The sequence below is a fragment of the Chelonoidis abingdonii genome, chromosome 2 (genome assembly GCF_003597395.2).
Source record: "Chelonoidis abingdonii isolate Lonesome George chromosome 2, CheloAbing_2.0, whole genome shotgun sequence".
NCBI classification, from domain to species: Eukaryota; Metazoa; Chordata; order Testudines; family Testudinidae; genus Chelonoidis; species Chelonoidis abingdonii.
This window is the reverse complement of record NC_133770.1, coordinates 120,812,374-120,834,632: the sequence shown is the minus strand read 5'-3', so window position 1 is coordinate 120,834,632 and position 22,259 is coordinate 120,812,374. Positions and strand designations below refer to the sequence as shown.

Below are 22,259 nucleotides of genomic sequence, written 5' to 3'. Positions count from 1 at the left end.
CAGCGGAAAGAGACACGAAAGGCCACACCCTAAACAGGATGATGTACTTTCAGAGAGAATAAAAATTAAAAAACCACAAACCTACCCAAAAGGATGAGCACTACAGTGAGGTTTCAGAAAGATTAACTCATCCTGTTGGCTGATGGCATGTACAGTAAAATTATCCACTGTCTGTATTATTTACACAGAACAGGATCAGTTAAGGATGAAGTGCTGGTCTTTTACAGAGGGGTTTCTGCTCGGGGATGTGTGGACAGGATGCCACAAAGGCACTGCTCCCACCACCCCCATTTCCACATGTCTGGGTGATTTCTAGTCTTATTTAATCCCTGTGGTCCAAATAGCAGAGGGCAGTATGATTATTATTACACCTGGCAAATTTATCCACCAAATAAAGCAGATACCCCTTCCCCAACCCCACCAAAAACCCCAGTAGTAATCCAAGCCTGGCAGATTTATAACTCCCTCAAAATTGGAAAACATGAAAAAATAGAAAAGCAATAAATCAAAAGCAATGATAATATTTGGCCCCAATATAAAGCAGTTACCAGCAGCTTTAAGGTAATGCATTCACTGGGAAGACTTAATTTCCCTGATATCTTTGAAGCAATTTCCTCTATCTCAATGAACTTTGGCTAGAGAACAATATGAAAAGGCCCGCAGTTCAAATTATTGGGCCCTCTCTGGATGGCAGGTGTGACCCAAGAACCTCTTGATGTCCATTGGCAGAGGGCACAGGGGTTCACCAAAGCAGGTCAGATAAAATCTTTGCTGAAAGCCTATGTCACAGTGGTCATCAAATCACTGTGAAATGTATGGGCAGAATGTATTAATATATACTGAAAATTATATTCATAAGGCCTTGTAGTTAAAGGCTGGTCACTTAGAGGTAGCGTGCACTGAGACAGACTTCTCCAGACAGGAGGTGGGAGATGACCATTGTGAAGCTACAAAGGAAATATTTCAGTCAGACTGCGAGTGCTGCTGAAAAAAACAAAACCAGCAGAGGTTATCCTGTTTATGAGTAAAGACAATGAACTTTGGGGGGCAAAACTGGGGGTATGGAGGTACACCAGGTATCCTTCAATCTGTGAGGACAAGCTGCCAGCAGGCTTGATCTTATGAAAGAGGGTCTCAGCCACTCTGGTTGAAAAGGCTGGGGAAAGGACTTGGGGGAAGCTATTCGTCTTGTGTGTTATAGGCTGCAGCAAGCATACTGTTGTTTTGTTTTACATGTAACTAGTTGTTTCCAGTATTCTTTCTTACTATCATTTGAATCTCTGTTCTTTGATAACAAACTTGCTTTCACTATAAATGTATCTAAGTTCTGTGTGTTAAGTGGAGTGGTGAAACTAGTAAGCTGCTGTGTACTATTCCTTTGGGAGTAGCCAACCTGATAGTTCTGTGAGTGTTCAGTGGAATAGGGGCTGGGCACTGCAGAGGGATGCACAGAGGACTTGGGGATTCGTGTGTGCCTATTGCTAACCCATACAGAGAGAGTGAAGCCTATGGAGGCCTGGAAGGCAGTGCTTGTGTTGCCAGAGGCTGGTGGAGTCATGGAACTCGCCCACACCAGGCGCAGACAAGACTTCCTCATGCTAAGGGCAGGTGGCAGCAAGGTGCCTCACAACCCTGGGTAACCTGGAAAGCATCACAGCAGGTTCACTTCAGAAGTCAGTCAGGAAAAAGTCACAGAGAGTCAAAAAGGTTCCTCCATCCACCACCAAAGAAAAGGCAGTTGAAGGAAAAAAGGAGCCACTTGAGACTTAACAAAATTCAAAGCAGGAATCCCCTGCAGTATTCTTTTGATCATGGATAAGTGTAACACACACACACACACACACACACACACTGTAAGCACTGAACTTACCGAATACTGTGCCTGGGCTGTAGAGTGTATGTGGTGTGTGTGTTTTTCAATGTGGGCTGTTTTGCAGTCAATCCCCAACCCCAGCGTTTTAACTCTATAGAGCTCCTGCACCATTTGGAGAACATCTCTGCGGTCCAGTTTTCTTGTTAACCTTCTGATACAATCAATTGCTACAGCTGCTCTTCTAATTGTTTTGAATGAGTTAATAAAGACACTAGACAAGATTCTCCAGTGCAGTGCAGGTGCTTGGTGCCACATGGAAAGAATAGTCTCGCTCTAAACCAGTGTAAGTGAACCAGGGAAGATCACGTCAGTGTGAGGGTAATATAGAGAGTCCTGCACCATTCCCTTTCCCTACTGCAAGCAAATTAGGGAAAAGGGGACATGGCAAGACACCCCTGTGACACATCAATCTTTGGCTGCAGTTAAAATTCCCGGGGCCATTTGTTAGAGTAGCCTTCAGTTCACAGGGACTAACCCTGCATAAAGCCAGCACCAGGAACAGGGAGGTAACAATGTGAGCTTTAAGCTACCCTTGCCGACACACCTGAGCTGTGCTGTTCACCTCCACCCAGGAGCTATCTGACCAGAACCACATTTCAATAGCTGTTTTTACTGTTTACCATCTTCTGCTATTTTAATCCATTTTTGTCCTGCAATAAAATTAAGAAACTTTGATTATACTACACAAATCCTTAGAACAAAAAAAAATGACCCAGGCAAGCTCTGTCTTAAGAGTTTTATCATTTGTTAGTAACACTGCATAGTGCTTTGTTAATGTTTATAGCCCTGTGATCTGTTTATTCCCAGCCTTGGCAGAACAAGGCTTGCAGTTTGTTGGAGCTCAGAGGTTTTATATGGAACAGATTGTGTTTAATGAGGCTAACTGATCATTCACCTATATACCATGTAGTTCCACTAAACTCTATGGGAGTGCATGGAGCAAGGCTGGCCAAGGTGTTTTCCACCCAGGGCGGAAAATGTTTTTGGCATGCACGCACACATACAAGCAGATCAGCTGAGAAAAAAGTTGGCATCCAACTTGCCTGCCTCAAAGGCTGGCTTTGAGTTTACGTAAGTGATGAATTTGGCTCTATTTTCTTTCTTTGTTTTGGGGGAGGAAGGGGTAAGCTGTTGCGGATGGAAGGTTTATTTGCTCTTCTGTTTACTGTCAGGTTCTTTTGTGTCTGCAACTTTGAGGAGGTCAACAGCTATTTCATTTTGCCTCTCTGCCATGAGAGGCAAATCCTGCAAATTCACCATTACTTCCTGACAGTTGTTAACTGATGGAATTCAAAATGGGAGTTGAAGGTGCTTTGCACCCCTCAGGAACCAATCGAGAACTTGCAGGATCAATAAATTGAGAGTGTCCTGGTGGATTTGCAAACTCAGGCTGTAGGGAGTCTAGCTGTATTTTGGGGGCTTCCATGGGTACCAACTGAGTCTTGAGCTGCCTCTCCACGGCTCTAAACTTAACTGGGAAGATCCTGAGCGCTGCAATCCTGCCTTGGAGATTACAACTCCCATAATGCCTTGGGGAAGGGAGAGAGTCATCCTCTCCCAGAGAGTGCAGGGGGAGTGTGTGCTGGGCTCCATTTTTGGGAGAGGTCCTGAGATTGCTTTTGTGGATCTCTGTCCATACCAGGAACTGCTGCTAACCTGCTGTCAGAAGCTACTACTGAGAGCCTGCTGCGGCTTTGACCAAACAGAGAGCCTCAGGGGTTGCTGGTGGCTTCACTGGAGCCAGGGAAGAGACTGTTGCTGTTCCTGGAGCTGACTGAGGTGGTCCTGAGGTGAAGGCAGTGTGCGAATAACCACCAGCCTGGTTTGGGAAAGCACTTGTACGTGAAGGGGCACAGCAAAGAGACTCTAAGGGGTGGTCTGAGAAGAGGCAGAGCGGTCTTCTCATTGAACAAGAACCAGGGTTACTGATATTTGATTAAAAAACAAACAGTCTTCAGAGGGGTTGTGCAGCTTGTTGCCTTGGTTGGACAGATTCACTGGACCAAGGGAGTGCTATTTCCAGTTTCAAGATCTCCAAGCACACCCATGCAAGTAAGTGTTGAGAACTCTGAAATCCAAAGGAATGTCCACTCCGGGGAGGGGTAAATCGTGGCAGGGTAAAGGCAAGTTAGATAAGTTTCATTTAGTATCGTAAACTGTATTTGTCAACTGATTTTTTGAACTGCTCCCCCTGCCGATTTAAATTAGAAGTGACATTTCATCTCAGTCTGTTATACCATGTTTTTTAATGTTGTTAAGTAAAGGTGTGTTAATTCAAATCTAAGTGTATATTGGGTGTATATTGTTTATAATTGGTATTTTTGAGTTAGACCAATTGCACAGATTAGCTCAGGATTACTCCTGGAGGTTCCCAAGGCACACCATTGAGTGTGGACAGGGCCCAGCCAGGGGGAGGCACCACCAATTTTAATTTCCTCTATAAATAAAAGGACTGCAGTGGAGGGTGGCTAGAGGATTCCCACCTATCTACCACCACCACTGGGATAGTCAGGATCTCCTTTATTGTCAACAACATCAGGTTTCCCAGAACACAGGTGAGTGCTGCCTGCTCCTGAGTAACCCAGGGAGGAAGAGGAGGTTACTCACCCTGTGCAGTAACTGAGGGTCTTCGAGATGAGTGTCCCTGTGGGTGCTCCACTTCAGGTCTTGGTGTGTCCCTGCACCTTCACTTGGAGATTCTTACAGCAGTACTCGTACCAGTCATGCACGCGCAGAGCCTGCCCCCTCTGCTCCGAGTGTACCTTAATAGTATGTATGCGCGACCGGAGGTTAGCACGACCACTGCAAGCACGTTTTGTGTGGTGCCGGAGGAGCCCAGAGCATCAAAGGTATTCAGCTGGGGGAGCCCAGGGAGGGAAGCAGTACCCGAAGGCTTGTTCCTGCAAATACCCTTTGCAGGTGACAGAGATGGATTTTTTTTAAGTTTTCTTTTGTTTCTTTGAAGCAGGAGGGCTGCGGAGTACAGCAGAGTCAGAGCCTGGGTCTGACACTGGTCCGAGAGATTTGTGCAGCAGGAGCAGTTTAACCACAGCTTCCTGTCTTTGCGTGCCCTGGATTTCAACTTGCTGCAGTGGGCACATTTCTGGGGGATGTGGGACTTCCCCAAACATTTAATACCTTTAGAGTGGCCATCTGAAAGAGTGAATGCATCATTAGAGTTAGAGCAGTGCTTAAAACCTGGAGAGTCAGGCATGTCGGCAGCAGCTGCGCTGACAGGAACAAAAAGTTGGGTTTTTTTGTTTTTGTTTTTTTAAGAGAAGAAAAGAGAATGGAAGGGAAAAGGGTGCCTAACACTGGTAAACTAAACTAAGAGGGGAAAAAGTTGAACAAAGAAGAGAAGAAATTCTCTAACGAGTCTGCTGAGCTCTGTCTCAGGCCAGGGACAGCAGAGCAGGAACTGAGGAGACCAGTTGCACACGCGTACTATTAAGTACACTCAGAGCAGGGTGTGGAAGGGGCTCTGCGCGTTTGTGACCTATACAAGGACTGCTGTAAAAATCTCTGTGTGAAGGTGAAGGGATGTACCAACACCTGCAGGGGAGCGCCCACAGGGACATCTCTCGAAGAAGAAAGGGTTTTTTTTACATAATTATGATAATTTATGCGGCACCACAGATGAACATCACTCTGCATACAAGGAAAAATGTATCAAATAAATAACCCTGCTCTAATTTATGCTTTCGTGTATCTGGTTTCTCAGTCAATTCATCTGTAATAAGTAAGGCAGAACAGAAAATACTGACGGCAGGGGCTCCAAACACAATTTGCAGATGCAAAGCACTCTCTCTGAAGTCTATTTTAAAAAACCCCACAACCACAGTTTGCAGAGATTGCTTATAACAAGTATCAGAGGCCTATATTTGTCTCCAACCCCCATCAGCTATGTTGTGTCTGCTTAACATTCCAGGAAGTAGAGCAGTAAGTCAGTTGATGCTGCCAAAGCTGTTAGGCCTACAGACGTGCACAGTGTTGGGCCCTAGTGAATTCTCTGATTGCAGAACAGCAATGACTCATGTTTTGCTATTTCACAGGCTGTCTTAGTCTTCGACTGCTACCGATGTCTCAAACTGAACTCTACTGTTCATGTGCTCCATATGTGTGTGGCTTCAGTTCTCGGGATGCCACACACTCAATCCCTCCACGTACATGCTCCCGCAGAATTATGACTTAACTAACCTCCCGGCCTTAGTAGGCAAGAGGGTTAAGTCAATGCTCCGCCCTGAAGACAAAAGAGCAAGTGAATTGCTGTCTGTGATACAGATCTATGAACCGAATGCATTGCATAGTGACCTGCACACGACTGCTTGCCATCCTGGTGCTCTCCAGCAGGTGTCGGTTTACATTTGGCACACAAACTGGTGGTAAAAGTAAAATGCATCTCACTCAGACGCTTTCTGAAGCAATTGTTCAAGCATAATTATGGGCTCTTCTCCCTCCCCCTCTGCCTTCTCTTGAGTTTTGGCCCAAGAAAAGCCACTGGAACAAGACCTGTTTTGCAGCTGCATAGGCAGGGTGGGGTGCCTCTGTGCATCTAGATGTGCAAGTGTGATTCCCATTAATGCTTACAGAAGTCACACCTGCTCACCGAAGAAAAATCATAGACGCTTCTGTGCTTCATTCAAGAGTAACGTGTCTAAAATAAATCAATCAGTCAAGGATGCCCAAACCAAGATCTTCTTGATGCTATGAGCTTATTTGGAATGTGATGTTTTTGTATCAACGTCTCTGTTAAATGGAGTGCATGCCAAAAAAATAATTCTTCCTGGTTAAGTGACCCCAACTGCAACTTTTTCTTCAGCTGCTGAATCTGAATGAACCCTATGTTACTCCAGCTATAGGTCAGTGTAAATGCATAGCATTACAGAGCATAAAACAGGGGTGAATTAAGCCCACAGTCTTTATTCTAGGTCTAATAGATACATTCAAACTTCATATAAAGAAAGAGCTTACCAGAAACAGAACAGAGAGTATGCAAGATATGAGGAACCAATTACAGATATATAGTTGTTATGTAATATTTTAAGAATTCTGCTAGGTAATAAATTTTATGAACCCTCCATGCGACCTGCTCAGTGAGGTAGTTACTATACACTGGGTTCTTAGAATTTTCTGTATGAATGTCTTAATCTAATTCATATTGGGGGCGGCCAAACTCACTGACCCTCCAAGACACATATGACAATCTTCAGAAATTCAAGAGCCAAGGCTTGCCTGCCGGTGTTTGGGGATTCAGCCCTGTGAGGAGGAGGATCTCGGAGCTTCAGCCCCATGGGGGGCACCTGCTTGGACTCGGGGCTTCAGCCTCGATCCTGCTGAAGCCCCAAGCCCTGACAGGTGTGCTCAGCAGGGCTGAAGGCCCCCTCCCTGCTGGGCACAGAGGTGGCGCCTAGGGAGGCACATGGAATCATGTCCTTCTCCCCCCGCCCCCAGTTTTTGCCATAGTTTGCTGGCGCTGCTTGGTCACATGGTGCTGCCTGGCCCCCTCCCTGCACTGCAGCTGGGCATCAGCAAACATCTGGGAGTTGCAGGGATAGCTGCTGCTTTTGTTGCTGCCTGTTCCCCCTGGAGCTAATGCAGTGGCCCCTTCCTGCAGCTCCTAGCTGTTTGCTGCTGCCTTTCTGTGTGGAGCTAACACCTGGGAGCTGCAGGGAGGGGCCACTGATGGTAACAGGGGGTGTAACTCAAGCTGTTGCGGGGGGAACCTTTAAATTGTGCCCCCTAACTCTCAGCAGGGACCATTCGTCTCTGGCAGAAGCCCCTAGCTCTGCCCCCCAAGTCTGGTAGGCGGAGAATAGGGGATGCAGGGGACTCTGCAAGCTGCACTTTAACTGTAAAAGAGCCACATACGGCTCACGAGCCATGGTTTGGTCACCCCTGTTATATGCCTATAATTAAGGCTGTGGAGTTTGTCGCGGAAGTCATGGAAGTCAAGGATTCTGTGACTTTCTGCAGCCTCTGTGACTTTTGCAGCAGCCAGTGCACCTGGCTCAAGGGCAGCTCAGGCAGCCCCTGCGCCAGGCACACCGGCCGCTGCTGGGGCAGTCTCAAGCCATCACAGCCAATGGGAGCTGCAGGGGCGGTGCCTGCAGGCAGAGGCAATATGCAGAGCTGCCTGGTTTTCCCTCTGCCTAGCAGATGAGCGAGGCGGATGTTGCTGCTTCCAAGGAGCCCCCCAGGTAAGCCCCGCCCAGAGCCCATCTCACCCCATTCCATGCCCCCTCCCACATCTAAACTCTGCTGCTTGGAGGGGAGAGGTAGAGGGGGGAGCCAGGTAGGGAGCCTGCTGCCTCCACCAACCCCCTACCCCCCAGCACCAGTGGGGGTCCTGGGCCATGCGCTGCCACCTGTGTCACCGCAGCACCTGCAGGGGCCCAGGCAGCCCGCTCCCACAAGTTTTAATCACCAGTATTTTTAGTAAAAGTCATGGACATGTCATGGGCCATGAATTTTTCTTTACTGACCTGTCTGTGACCGTGACCTGTCTGTGACTTTTACTAAAAATACCTGTGACTAAAATGCAGCCTTACCTATAATGCTTGAATTAAAGGAGCATTGTCCCCAGGAAGAAAACTATTGCCCCAGATAAGGACATCCCAGCTCACAGTTGAAAGACTGAGCAAAGTTATCAGCTTCGAGGACCTTGCATCCTGTCTCCAACAAGTTGCAAGCCTTATGTCAAGGCTGAGAACTAACAGCTCACAGGGCTATACACAGTTAAAAAGTGATTGCCTTGGAGAAAGGGGAGGTGATCAAAAGGACTAAACAGCTTTTAAAAGAACTCTTCTTCTGAGGCTGGGAGAGAGAAATGGGTTGAGTTAATGGAAGTAACTATGCCAGCCAGACCCCAGAGGTCTTGTGGGATTTATAGGAAGCTTGGTCCTATGAGGAGCCCCATATGGATAATAATTAGATACCTGGTAAACTAGCTAGAAGTACAATCTGCTTTATTTTTCACAATTTTATCATCACTTTTGCAATGTTGGGGTGGTTTTTACCTGTTTCATAAAAATATGACGATAAGTTGTCAACTCATGAATTTTCCCTTATTCAAAACAGGAGATGAATAGCAGTTCCTCTATCTTAAGGGTGAGGAAAGGGCAAGTGGAGTTTCGATCTGAGCAGCCTGGAGAGGTGTGAATTGTTGTGTACATTAAAGGTTGACTTTTCTACCTGAAATTATCCCACACACATTGGCAGGGGATTAAAGGGGACTTAAAAAGTCAAAAGACAGAATAAAAACCATGATTTGATTTGAAAAAGACTATTTTGGGGGCCAATCTCATAATTTGAGAGCATGATTCATGAGTTTGGATCTCTTGAGAGGGTCTGACTTATGATTTTTGACCTCGTAAGGTTGGCAATATTGTTCTTTTAAGATCTGTTTTTCAATTAAATGCTTATGTGTTAATATATGACACTTTACTTTAAAAAGCCTGTCCGGTCACTGGATACCACTGTCATAGCTCCCAGAGGGAACAAGGGTGACCAGACATCCTGATAAAATATCAGACCGTCCCAATATTTAGGTGTTTGTCCCGATATTTCGCTTTGCCGGCAGCACTCAGCTTTTTTTTTTTGCTCCACCGCCAGCAGCTCCCATTGGTCTGGAGCAGTGAGTCGTGGCCAGTGAGAGCCATGACTGGCTGGACCTGCAGATGCAGCAGATAAACAAACCGGCCTGGCCCACCAGGGGCTTTCCCTACGCAAGCAGCGTCCCAAGTTTGGGAAACAATGATATAGAGAACTCACCACTGCATTTCTAGTTAATCCGCCTGAATTGATTTTGTATTGAGCAATGTAATGTTATATTAAATGCCACCATTTTACTTAATATTTGCATAAACCTTTTGTAAAACAACAGCAACAACAAACAACACACAAACAAAACTCCAAATAGGAAATATTTGGCTGAGCTGGCACTTGTAAGAAGTACATTTTAGTTTAAAGGAAGAAGCCAAACAAACCAACTACACCCACCCACCCTAGATGACAGTTACCAGATCATAGCGGAAGTGGTAGGTGCAAGCAGTGTGCAAATAGATGCAATCTCTTTTTAAATCACTTCCAGAGCTTCCTTTCTGCTGGGCTTAGTTGCAGAGCAATGCACTAACACTTTTAAAAAAAAATACTTTGCTTGATTTTACTGCTGTGAACCAGAGCTGAAATTGCAAAACTTTTCTAAGGAAACACAGCTGCTCCTGACAATGTCTGACTGATGGCCCCTACTAGACAGCAATCCTGGCATGCCTCTCTGAAGTGAGAACTGAACAGTCTTGGATGATTTTCGACATGTCCTCGCTGTGAGGAAAAGCTACTAAAATTCCATATCGCATGTAGATGACAGAACATGTATAATAAGAACAGGACAATCTGATAAGCAGAAGCTTTAAGTTCTAAGAGTTGATACTGCTCTATTGTGGTGATGATGGAGAAGAGGTATGCATTATACTTCTCCCTCTAGAACCTCTTCTCTCTCTCACTCGCTTTTTTGTACACTTCCTTAATATCTTGTGGTGCCTTTCCCCACACTGAGTAGTACTTTACTCCGTGAATAATCCTAGCGATTTTCATAAGTAGACTAACAGAGTTAGATATTATTCCATGTAAAGAAAAGCAGCAGAATTGGGCTCGATTAAAAAAAAAACAAAAACTTTGTAACATTTTTCTAATTTCATTTTTAAACAAAAACTATCTTAGGATTTACCAGTTTCCACAAAACACAGCAAATTAGAAAATGTAGGGTTGTTTCCCCTCAAAAATAAACCACATATTTACTTAATGTAACCAATATTTATTTATAATATTGAATCTTTCTTTTCTGCCAGTCCTCTTTGTGTGCTTGATTGGGGTGAGGGGAGCTGCCTGGGGCCCCGCAGGTGCTGGGGCGGCACAGGCAGCAGCACATGGCCCAGGTCCCCCACTGGTGCTGAGGGCGGGGGGGAGTTGGTGGAGGCAGCAGGCTCCCTACCTGGCTCCTCCCTTCCTCCCCCGCCCCCCCCAAGCAGCAGAGTTTGGGTATGGGAGGGGGCACAGGATGGGGTGAGGTGGGCTCTGGGTGGGGCTTACCTGGGGGGCTCCCCAGAAGCGGCAACATCCCCCTCGTGTAGGTCTTTCTAGTAGACATGTAGTAAGTGCTGCTGCAACATACCAGGTGCTACAGCCTCTACAGACCTTTATACTGATCAAGCCTGTAGGGTGAAATTCTGCACTGAGCGGTAAGGAGCCATCCATGCCATGAGGAGTATTGGGGAGCCTCAAGGGCATGCCTGCTACTATACTCCTTAACTGCGGTGAAGCTTGCTCCCTTCTGCATGCTGATCCATCTCCATAGGCTAGGCCCTGCATCCTTCCAATCCTTTGGGACATCATGTGTCCCCCGGGCAGCAGAACAGTGAAGTCCCTTTTCTCCCCAGAGTGCACAGCCTGCAGTCCTCTATGGCCATTTCATGGACCACAAGTTGCCCTCTCATACTTCCCACCACATAGGGTCTAGTCAGAATTTCATCCTAAGCATCTCTAGTACCTGCCTTCAAGTTCACGAGACACCTGGCATGCCATCTGGTATACCAGAGCAGCCCAGGGAAGGGAGAGGTAGAATAGACTAGCCAACTGTGATTATGCTGTCACTCATCTGAGCATAGAAAAAGAAAGTCTGCAATGCAACTTCCTCAGGATCAGAGGGACCAAATGACTGACACATACTTGTTAGAATACAGGGCTAAATAAATTTCAAACAACAGCCATAGACTGTTAGCTGGAAATCTTATAATGAAATTTAAAGAAATTCTAAAAACTCACAGTTAGGGCATTACATTTTCAAACTCTACTTTTCTTCTGACACATGAAACTCAACCATGCCAGCATTCTTGTCGAACACCAAGAATCCAGCAATGCAACAGCTCTTTTTAGAGAGAGACTGCATGCCAAGTTGAAGACTTACTGATGTCTCCTTCGTCTGGAAAGGAAATTGGAAGACACTAACTCCTTTTGTTAACTACTTGAATAGAATCCATAACACAGCCAGTTTCCAGCCTCATTCAGGTTGACGCAAATTAATTATCAGGATGGAACTGGACAAGGGGAAAAAAATGGAAGGCGAACCAACTCCACAGGGGCATAAGCCTAAGGCAACAGCTGAGAACAATTTTCTGCACACAACTAGCTTTCACTCACAAGCACTTAAAAAGGCTCTCCTCCATAGGCAATGTAGTTGACTCAAAAGATTTGTATCATTTTTGGGAACAAGGAGAGGACATGGCTCAGACGGCTCAGCAGGACATGAAATGCTGTAAATAAATAAATTAGATACAGCCAGATAGAAAGCTCTCCATGCAGATTAGACTAAACACCTGTGGAAACAGCATGTAGAAGAAAAAACTGCTCCATGAGGGAGTAAGGATTATATAATGTAGAGGGTTTTTTTTCCCCTAAGTCATCGAACAAAGTCATCATATAAACTAGGGGTCGGCAACCTTTCAGAAGTGCTGTGCCAAGTCTTCATTTATTCACTCTAATTTAAGGTTTCACATGCCGGTAATACATGCTAATGTTTTTAGAAGGTCTCTTTCTATAAGTCTATAATATGTAACTAAAGTATTGTTGTATGTAAAGTAAATAAGGTTTTTAAAATGTTTAAGAAGCTTCATTTAAAATTAAATTCAAATGCACAGCCCCCTGGACCGGTGGCCAGGACCCAGGCAGTGTGAGTGCCACTGAAAATCAGCTCGCGTGCCGCCTTCGGCACCTGTGCCATAGGTTGCCTACCCTGATATAAACTGTTAAAAAATGTTTGTGGAACATTAGTGCTAATAAAAAGGAGGAAATAAAGTACAGCTAGCAAGGGACAAGCGCTGTGCTAACTTCACACAACTATGCTCCCCCAGGCTGCCCCCAAAACATGTTTCAGGCTATTCCAAAGGTGTAATAAACGTTTGTCTCAAATCTGGACTTAGAGTTCAGCATCTGAGTGTTTACTGTGAACCTTCCCCAAGCTTATACCCAGCTTGGATCTATCTCGCTGCCACCAGACAGGAATATAGCGCCTGCCTCGCTCTGGTCCCCCCAGACTTTCCCTGGAGAAACCCCCCAAGACCCAGACCCCTGGGTCTCCCTATCTCATCCCCCAGCTTCCCCCCCTTTCCTGGGTGAGCCGGTGCGATGCTATACTTCACTCCTTGAATACAACCGGAGAGGCAATCTAGCTTCCCCGAGGCTATGCATTCACCTAGTCAGCTCACACAAGAGATTCCCCCTCCCTTTGTCCTGTAGCCTTTTCCCGCCCTGGGACAATAGGAAAGTAAGACACAGAGTTTGGGCTTTTCCCTCCCCCCTCTAGCCTGTCACCGATATAACAGAGCTCTGGGCACAGAAATTCCTCTCCCCTCTGCCTCACTAGGAAAAGAAACTTCCACAAGTTTTAAAAAAAAAACTTTATATAAAAAGAAAGAAAATACAAAACAATAATACTGCATTAAGAGATCAATACAGGCTCTTGCTTATAAGAAAATATGAATAAACAGTCTGATTTAAAAGATAGCCCCCTTTAAACCAGTCCAGCAAATCAACACACCTGTAAATACAACACAAAGCATATAACAGCCTATTTGCCTTGTGGCCTTTGTACTCACACTTTGTAGGAAAATATTAGAAAGAAATAGGAGTTAGCAGAAAAGATGTTTCCTCCATAGCTGGGAAAAACAAAAGACCTAGAGTACACAATTCCCGCCCCTGACTTTTAAAAAATCCAGTTCTCTGATTGGTCCTCTGGTCAGGTGTTTGGTTCCCTTTGTTCACCCTTTACAGGCAAAAGAAAATTAACCCTTACCTTACCTATCTACTTATGACAAAAGGATATCATGCTACTAGTTCTGAAGTGAGCCAAAGTGTGTAATGATTTTTTTACTGTGAACGAATATCCATTAAAGGATAGGTCTGGGATTTTCAAAGGTGCTTAGAGGCCTAATAAGAATGAGATCTGGGTTCCTAACTTCCCAGGGCTCCTTTGAAAATCCCGGTCTAAGGTGACAGTATGAAACTACTTTTCTTCTAAGTCAAATGTTCTCTGGAAGGGATAGAGTCCTAACCTACTGCATTGCCTGGTCCCGGCAGGGGGAAAGCAAGCCTTAGAGTCACTAAAATAAGGGACTGGAGAAGGGGTGAATGGGAGCTCAGTGAAAATTGTTCTTCCTGACCACTCACCACATGCTGCCTATGTGAGATAGTTTTACTAAGAGCTCAGTTTGTCACATGTGTCTAAACTAAACCACATAAAAGTCGTTTCTCTTTTAGGGCAGAAAGCATTTGCACTGGTCGATTCAAGAGGGACCACAAAGGGGTTGACACAAAGGTCTCTAGAAGTGATTTATTCATATAGCAGTTCCCACGTTTGGAGAGGAGAATGCAGGAGCAATTAGTATTGACTTAGGGCTGATCTACACTGAAATCCTACATCAGCCTAACTACGTTTCTCAGGGGTGTGGGGAATCCCTCCCATTGCTACCGTGTATGTCTACATGGAAGTGCTGCTGGAGTTGTGTCATTGTAGAGTTTCAAGGGCAGACAAGCCAGTAGGCTTCTTGGCAATGTTGGGCCAACAACTCTCCTGTGTTGTGCTGCTGCAAAATTGGGACAGTGAATAGAGAAGGTGTAGGAGGCTTCTTTCCCCGAAGGGGCATGGCCTGCTACTCACAGCATGCAGATACAGCCCACCACCTGGCTGTCACCTGCTGTTAGCAGACCATGCTAGCTGCAGCATGCACATCTTCTTTTCAGCACAGCAGTTTATGTGTCCACCACTGCACATCCCCTGCTAAGCCAGTCCCATGGAACCAGGTTCGTACTGTCAAGATTTCTGGAGCTGAGGAAATATCTATCCGTGTCCTTCCTCTGAGCCACTCGACCTGCCAGGATGGGATTTGGGCCTTTGTATTAAAAATATTTACATGCCTAGCTCAAAGTGACTAAGGAGGCTTGTTTACTTAATATCTATGAGTTAGGAGAAAAGACCAAACTTACCCGGCTGATCATAGGAAGCCCACGCTAGATTTTCTCCACATTTTCCATTTGAAGACTCAGGGCTGTGTTGGAGGACCTTGGTGCTAGCCAGTGTTGCTGCATACCTAGCAAAGGAATCAAACACCAGTGACGGAGCAGTACCAGCTAATATCGCATGCAGATAGCGGTCACACTGACTTGAGCATTTATAATCCTGTTACTGAATTTCCAGGCGCCTAAAATAGTGGGTGCTGTGAGATCAACACAGATCTCAGCAGCATGAGGAGAGGAATCCAGAGGTCTTCTGCCTTCTTATTGCCTCTAGGGCCTCCCCACTTCTATACAGCACGACTCTCTGCCACAGAGGTAAATAGCCATGGATTAGAGATTGTTTAAGAGACAAAAAACAATGAGCAGGAAATAAATAGTCAATTTTCAGTGTGGACAGAAATGATGTAAAAGAATTTAAGCCCAGAGGGACCATTAGATCATCTAGTCCAGGGGCTCCCAAACTACAGTATATGAACATGGTATGGGAGCCTGTTGGAAGGGTTACACCCAGAACTCTAAAAAACCCTTTCGGTTTCAAAGGAACAGCCATTTCCTGCACCACGGAGGCCAAAAAAGGTCCAAGAAGCAACATGTATCAGAGGGGTAGCCATGTTAGTCTGTGTCCACAAAAACAACGAGGAGTCTGGTGGCACCTTAAGACTAACAGACTTATTTGGGCATAAGCTTTTGTGGGTAAAAAACCCACTTCTTTAGATGTTTTGTGGGTAGAAAAACCACTTCTTCAGATGCATCTGAAGAAGTGGGTTTTTACCCACAAAAGCTAATGCCCAAATAAATGTGTTAGTCTTTAAGGTGCTACTGGACTTTAAGAAGCAACATGGCGCTTTCAGCCACAAAGATGAACAACTTGCCCACTGCGCCAGCACAGTAGTTTTATTCGGGGGGGTGTTGAGCGCTGTGGCTGTCCATAGGGGCGCTCTACTCTCACCAGGCACCCAGCTGGCTGCCTTTCTGCTATATTATTATTGGCATCACTGTAGCGCCTAGGATCCCCGGCCACGGACAAGGCCTCAGTTGCGCTAGGCACTGCACACAGAATAGAGGCCTGGCATAGTCTTCTACTTGTACAGGGCTACACTGCTCAAGTTATTGTAGCAAACTTGCGAAGTTCCCTGTCATGCCACAAGAGCTCCTCTCATCCGAAAAGACACACGCAGGCAGGGTTGGTTCAGGGCGGCTACAAAGCTCACAGTCACAGGGAGCCATGGGATTGAAGCCTATCAGGAGACTAAACTGTTGTGTGCCACATGCAGAGAAGAGGAGAGAACAAGGTGCCACCAATGCCCAAGTTTTCTGTGAAATCTTCTGCACAGTGTGAGGCATCAGCTAATGACAGGGAATTGTTTGATTGAGGGTGTACAGCGAAGTTGCCCAAGGTGCTCTACTAGGACCAATGTTTAATATATTAATGATTGGAATAGGGGCTTACATCTGTAATGACACAATAGTTATTAGGTGCTTGTAGTGCCTGTTTACACTGGTATCTGGTGCCTACCAAACTTAAAATAAATACACCAAGGTGACTAACATCAGTCAAGCAAAGGTTTCTCTCCATTCTGCACCATACAGGGAAAAGTTAAGTGGTAAATTAGTCAAGAACAGAGAAGATTGTGAGGAATTCCAGAGAGACTTAACAATACTAGGCAATTGGGCAGCACAATGGCAGATGACATTCAACAGAGACAAATGCAAGGCAATACACATTTGAAAGAATAATTTGGACTATTCACAAACATTGCTGTGGTCTACATTAACTGTAATCATGCAGGAGAAGACCTGGGGTGGCTGTGGACAAGTCAGTGTAAGGCAATCAGTTAAAATACCAAAAATCTAGGATGCATAAAGCATGGGTTAGAAAACAGTAAGAATATTACTGTTTGTATACAATCAATGTGTGGCACCTGGAGTACTGGGGTAAGTTCTGGTCATTGCATCTCAAAAAGAATATGCCAGAAATAGGAGGAGTCCAAAAGTGGCCAATGAAAAGGATTGTAGAAATGGGGCAGCTCCTGTAGGAAAGACTGAAAAGAGCATGACTATTCATTTTAGAGAGAAGACAACTACAAGGGAAACTGAGAGATACATACAATAATTAATCATGTAGAGAAAGGCAATTGGAAGATTCTCAAATAAAACAAGGGGACATCAGATATAATTATAACACAACAAATTTTTAAGTATTTCTTAAATCAAGGCCTAATTAACCTGGAGTACTCCCTATCGCAGGATTTACTGCGATCAAAATTTAGTAACACTCAAAAATGATTTATTGATATAAATAACAAGAAGACTTTTTTACTACACAGTTACATTAGAAGGCTAAAAGCATATAAGGTTGCATGCTTTAAGGCACAAACCAACCACTATCTATCTGTCAGGAGTAGGAAGAAACTTATTGTAAGGGTAGGTTATTTCACATATTGTCCATTCTCAGATTTTGTATACCTTTCTTTGTAGCATCTAGTATACCTACTTTCAAGGACCTAGAAGAACTAGTGTACAGATGCAGTATGGTAGTTCCTATGTTTCTAAAAGATAATTTCTTCCATCCTCCTTCCCTCAGAGCACAAAATAGTAGTCTCACAAAAATTTATATTAATCAACTCTCTGGTGTTATTATATTAGTCAAAGCTCTGTGAAGTTATTGTATCTCTCCACTATTCCATCTCCAGAACAGGGTACTTTTGCAGATGACAAGAGTAGGATTCTGGGATGCATAGACGGGGAATCTCAAATAGGAGCAGAGGTTATTTTATCCCCGTATTTGGCACTGTTGCAACCACTGGTGGAATTCTGTGTCCCATTCTGGTGCCCACAATTTGCAAAGGATGTTGATAAACTGGAGAAGGTTCAGAGAAGAACCACAAGAATGATTAAAGCATTAGAAAAACATGCCTTACAGTGATAAGACTCAAGAAGCAAAATCCATTTATCTTAAGAGAAGATTAAGGGGTAACTTGATTGCCATGTATAAGTACCTATGTGGGAAATCAATATTTAATAATGTACTCTTCAATTTAACGGAGAAAGATTAAACATACTCCAATGGCTGGAAGTTGAAGTTAGATCAATTCAGACTGGAAATAAGGTGTTAATTTTTAATGGTGAGAGTAATTAACTATTGGAACAATCTTACCAAAGGTTGTGGTGGATTCTCCATTACTGGTATTTTTTAAATCAAGAATGGAATTTTTTCTAAAAGATCTGCTTTAGGAATTATTTGGGGGAAGTTCTATGGCCTGTCCTATACAGGAAGTCAGACTAGACTATTAGAATGGTCCCTTCTGGCCTTAGAAGCTAGGAATATGAATACCACCACCACCAAGAGAGATTCACTGGTACAAAAGGATCATTTATGGAAGCATCATACATTGGAGGCAACGTCTCAACAAAGGACAATACAGATCAAAGTGCACCTATTTCTGGGATATGCCTAGGCAGATCCTGTGCTGGGTAAAAGAACAGAATGTGCTATGTTTGATTCATATATGTGATAAAAGTCTCATTACAAGAAAGGAAGGGTTGAACTCACTGTTGTGCTCCACTGTTTAACTTCTTGCAAAGCTTCAGTGGTGGAACGCCGTGCTTCTTCCTGTAGTCATTGTGGGCTTTTAAGACCTCTTCAGCAAATTGTTTGGAAGCTGAAATAATGCAAAATATTGGAGAGGTCTATCAAATACAGCCTTCATTAAAATCAGGAAAAGAAAACTTGAAATATATTGAGAAGCTGGCACAGCACTCTGAATGAATCTAAAGAATACTGTGTGCACTGTTCAGTGAAACAACAACAGAGCTGTACCACCCTAATTACCTGCAAGCAGAATGAAATGAAGCCAGAAGTATAGCAAGTGCTTTATATCTCAGAATTCTGAAAGTGTGATATATATTTAAATACCTACCTGTGACCTCAAGAGGGTGTTATGTGGGTTCATTGATTAATGCCTGCAGAACACAGACCTTATTATCGTCAACAATAAGGCTCTTTTACATAGGGTGACCAGACAGCAAGTGTGAAAAATTGGGATGGGGTGGGGGGATAATAGGAGCCTATATAAGACAAAGCCCCAAATATCAGGACTGTCTCTATAAAATCAGGACATCTGGTCACCCTACTTTTACACCTCGGTAGCACTATAAAGAGGTCTTAAAGTAAGCATATTTTAAGGCCTTTTTATACTGTTAGGTCAATGTGAAGGGGCCTGAGTATAAATGAGAATCAGGCCCTTTGAGATACTTTGTTGGAAGTACGCCATATAAGTAGCATTGTATTATGATGATGAAGAATAAAAATAAAGATTTTTTTATATAAAGCCTTTCTACATATGTCAAAACCCCCACTACAGATAGTCAAAAGACTACATGAATGTACTTCACAGTTAAGATATATGCAAATATTATGAAGCATACATTGCATAAGGTCACTCCCCGACCCCCACCACTTCCCATTATCCAGTACTAGAAAAAAAAAAAATGTATGAGAAATTGAAAATAAAACTCAGGGGTTAAAGACTGAAACAATCACCACAAATATTGAGAGGAATATTGGATTGTTTTGTTTCTTGTAAAAATTTGATTTTTTTCAAAAAATTTAAGATGTTTATTTTTATACCCTGGTAATCTTCAGCTTTAAGACAGCACACAGGATGAATAAGCAGTGATATATGGTGTCACTGGAATAGTGAAGCAGGAGCAACTCGCTTTGCTGACAGAAGTCAGAAGTTTGCAGAGAGTGCAGTTTCCAAGATGCAATGAGCCAAAAAGACATTAGGAGAGGTTTCAAAAAACAAGGGAAATTTTGAGACATCATAGATACACAACGGCTTTGCTGAATTTTTTCAAACTTCACAGAGAAACTATACTTTAGGATAAGCTGTGGCATGTGAAGTTTCAGTTTCTTTTGGTGACAGTTTGGGTTTCAAAAAGAAAAAAATATACACAAACCTTAAATGAGGAGCTAGTTACAACTTTAACTATTGCTGCTCCACAAGAGGACAAGTCCCATTAGAATGTTAATTCCATCTCCCCAGTGATGCAGGACGGTTCACTATTATCCAATGAATTATGTTTTATGAAGTCTATTTTTAAATATCCTAAACAATAGGTCTTCCAACACTCCCCCTGGAAGATCATTTCCAGCTTAATTCACCTCCTGGTTGGAAAGTTTTTCCTGTTATTAACCTTGTTTTCCTAAATTTCTTCTCAACACACTGCCTGCAGAGGTTGGGGAACTGCGTGGGCTGCTCTGAACTCTGGAGGCCCCACTGCCTGTGGGGACTCGGAGCTCCAGGGTCCCCCCACCACCTGCGGCGGCCAGGAGCTTTGAAGGACCCCTGGTGGCTTGGAGCTCTTGGGACTCCTGCCCCTCCATGGCAGCTAGAAGCTGTGGGGGAGCCCCTGCTGCCCACAGCGGATTGAAGCTCTGGGGGCCCCACTGCCTGCGCTGGCTGGGAGTGAGGGGAAGGGGGGGGACCGCCACCCAAAGCAGTTCCTATGGCCACGGAGTGTGGCAGGAGGACCCGCAGCTCCTGAGTGACAGGGCTGAATTCATGGAGGTCGGATTCCGTGACTTCCACGAACTCTGTGAGAAAATTGTAGCCTTAGTTATGTATGGTAAAATGACAGGTGTACATTCGTCAGAAGACAGGTATGAATAAGTATTGAGTGGTGGAACAGTATGATTTGCATCAGTTTGACATTAAATAAACATTAAACTAATCCCTGCAGTAAAGATTAACAACTTCCACTGAAGTCACTGTGACTTGTGTTCACTTATGCCAGGTTTGAATTTGGCAATGGGAGTTTTCTGGGTGATGTAACTTTATTAAAAGAAATCAGTCTAGCATCCTCCCCTACATCTTCCTGTAAAGTGTTTTTCCTTCCATACTTCACCCTTCCCCGCACTGGTATTCTGTAGTCACGTTCCATCCCTTTAAATGCCAAATTGGTGCAGCTTATACTACTTTGCCTCTTAAACTCACATGCACCCATTTTCTGAACAATTTACATCACCATTTTTGTTATCATGGAATTTGTCTTAGAGATGGCTTTAGGGGTTGCATCTGCATGTTCCATGCTGCACTTGCTGGAATCCATATTACTGCATGCAACAACTAATCAAATTCCACAATGACTGACTAATGTCATCTACAGTGGATTATCACTTCTGTCCTGCAACAAACAGTGGAAAATCTTGGACTGCAAGGGAGAGAGCTTTTATTGAAATAGTGACAGATGCTTTTGAAGCACAGACTATTCAGTGACTGTTGTATTAATTTTACATAGAATATCAGGGATAGAAGGGCCCTCAGGAGGTCATCTAGTCTAACCTACTGCTTAAAGCAGGACCCTAATCACCAGACAGATTTTTGCCCCAGATCCCTAAATGGCCTCCTTAGGGATTGAACTCACAACCCTTAGTTTAGGGAACTAATACTCAAACCACTGAGCTATCCCTCCCCTTGATTATAGCTTTAGGGGCTTTCAGGTGAGCATCCCTGGCTCAATGGGTAAGTTAAAAGATGTTTCCTGCAGTAAATCAATGGATGGCAGTTAATGAAAATCCCCAGGGCTGAAACAATGCAGATAACTTTTTGAAGTTACAGGCTCCTTGCCGAAATAGCATACACTGGTTTGATCTAGTTCAAGAAGCTCCTAAATACAGAGGATCTGAAACTGTACACAGTGACAGCCCTGACCTGGGAGAGGGTCATTGACACTTGATCGAAGAGCTGACATGAGTCTGTGCCCATATACAGGCCCTGTGAGAGGACCTGAAGTGCTTTAAAGCCTGCCAGGGTTTCCATATGAAAGATGGATGACCACCTGGAAAACCAGGCATGCATAAGCTGTTTATTGTTTTTAAGATGTGTTTGAGCTGAAATATTTTTGTTCTAAAAAAACAGTATGGTACTTTATGAGAGCCGGTTGGTCACTGAATAACCATGTTATTGCCTCTGAAGTGAGAGGTGCTGAGGTGATCACAGAATGACAGGTATGCAGCCATGTCTGGAGGGAGAGGACTGGGGGATCTTATCTTGAGACCTAAGACCTAATGAGCTACACTCATGGGGAGCATGGAGGTTTAGACGTACAGTTAACTCGGGAACTGTGACACAAATATCTCCAATAACTGCAAGAGCAAAAGAGAAAAATACTAGCCAAACAGTCCAGAGATTTACAGGATCACATAAATAGTCACTCAAGACATTAGCAGAAACATAGCACCAAAAATTGTTTTTGCATGCACATTTTGGCTTACAAAAGCAAATAAGTAACAGGCACAATTGACAATACCCACAAT

General features: G+C 44.1%; 1 protein-coding gene and 1 long non-coding RNA gene across 2 annotated transcripts in view; one reads left to right on the top strand and one right to left on the bottom strand.

Moving 5' to 3' along the window:
* Positions 1-22,259, top strand: part of LOC142046342 (uncharacterized) — a 934,987-nt gene that overhangs the window by 88,431 nt on the left and 824,297 nt on the right. The gene's annotated exons all lie outside the window — the stretch shown is intronic.
* Positions 1-22,259, bottom strand: part of GLIPR2 (GLI pathogenesis related 2) — a 51,410-nt gene that overhangs the window by 3,402 nt on the left and 25,749 nt on the right. The window contains exons 2-3 of the mRNA XM_032787135.2: positions 18,492-18,600; positions 14,909-15,012 (exon numbers count right to left, since the gene is read on the bottom strand). Of these exons, the coding sequence (XP_032643026.1) occupies positions 14,909-15,012; positions 18,492-18,600 (213 nt within the window). The remainder of the gene's footprint in view (positions 1-14,908; positions 15,013-18,491; positions 18,601-22,259) is intronic.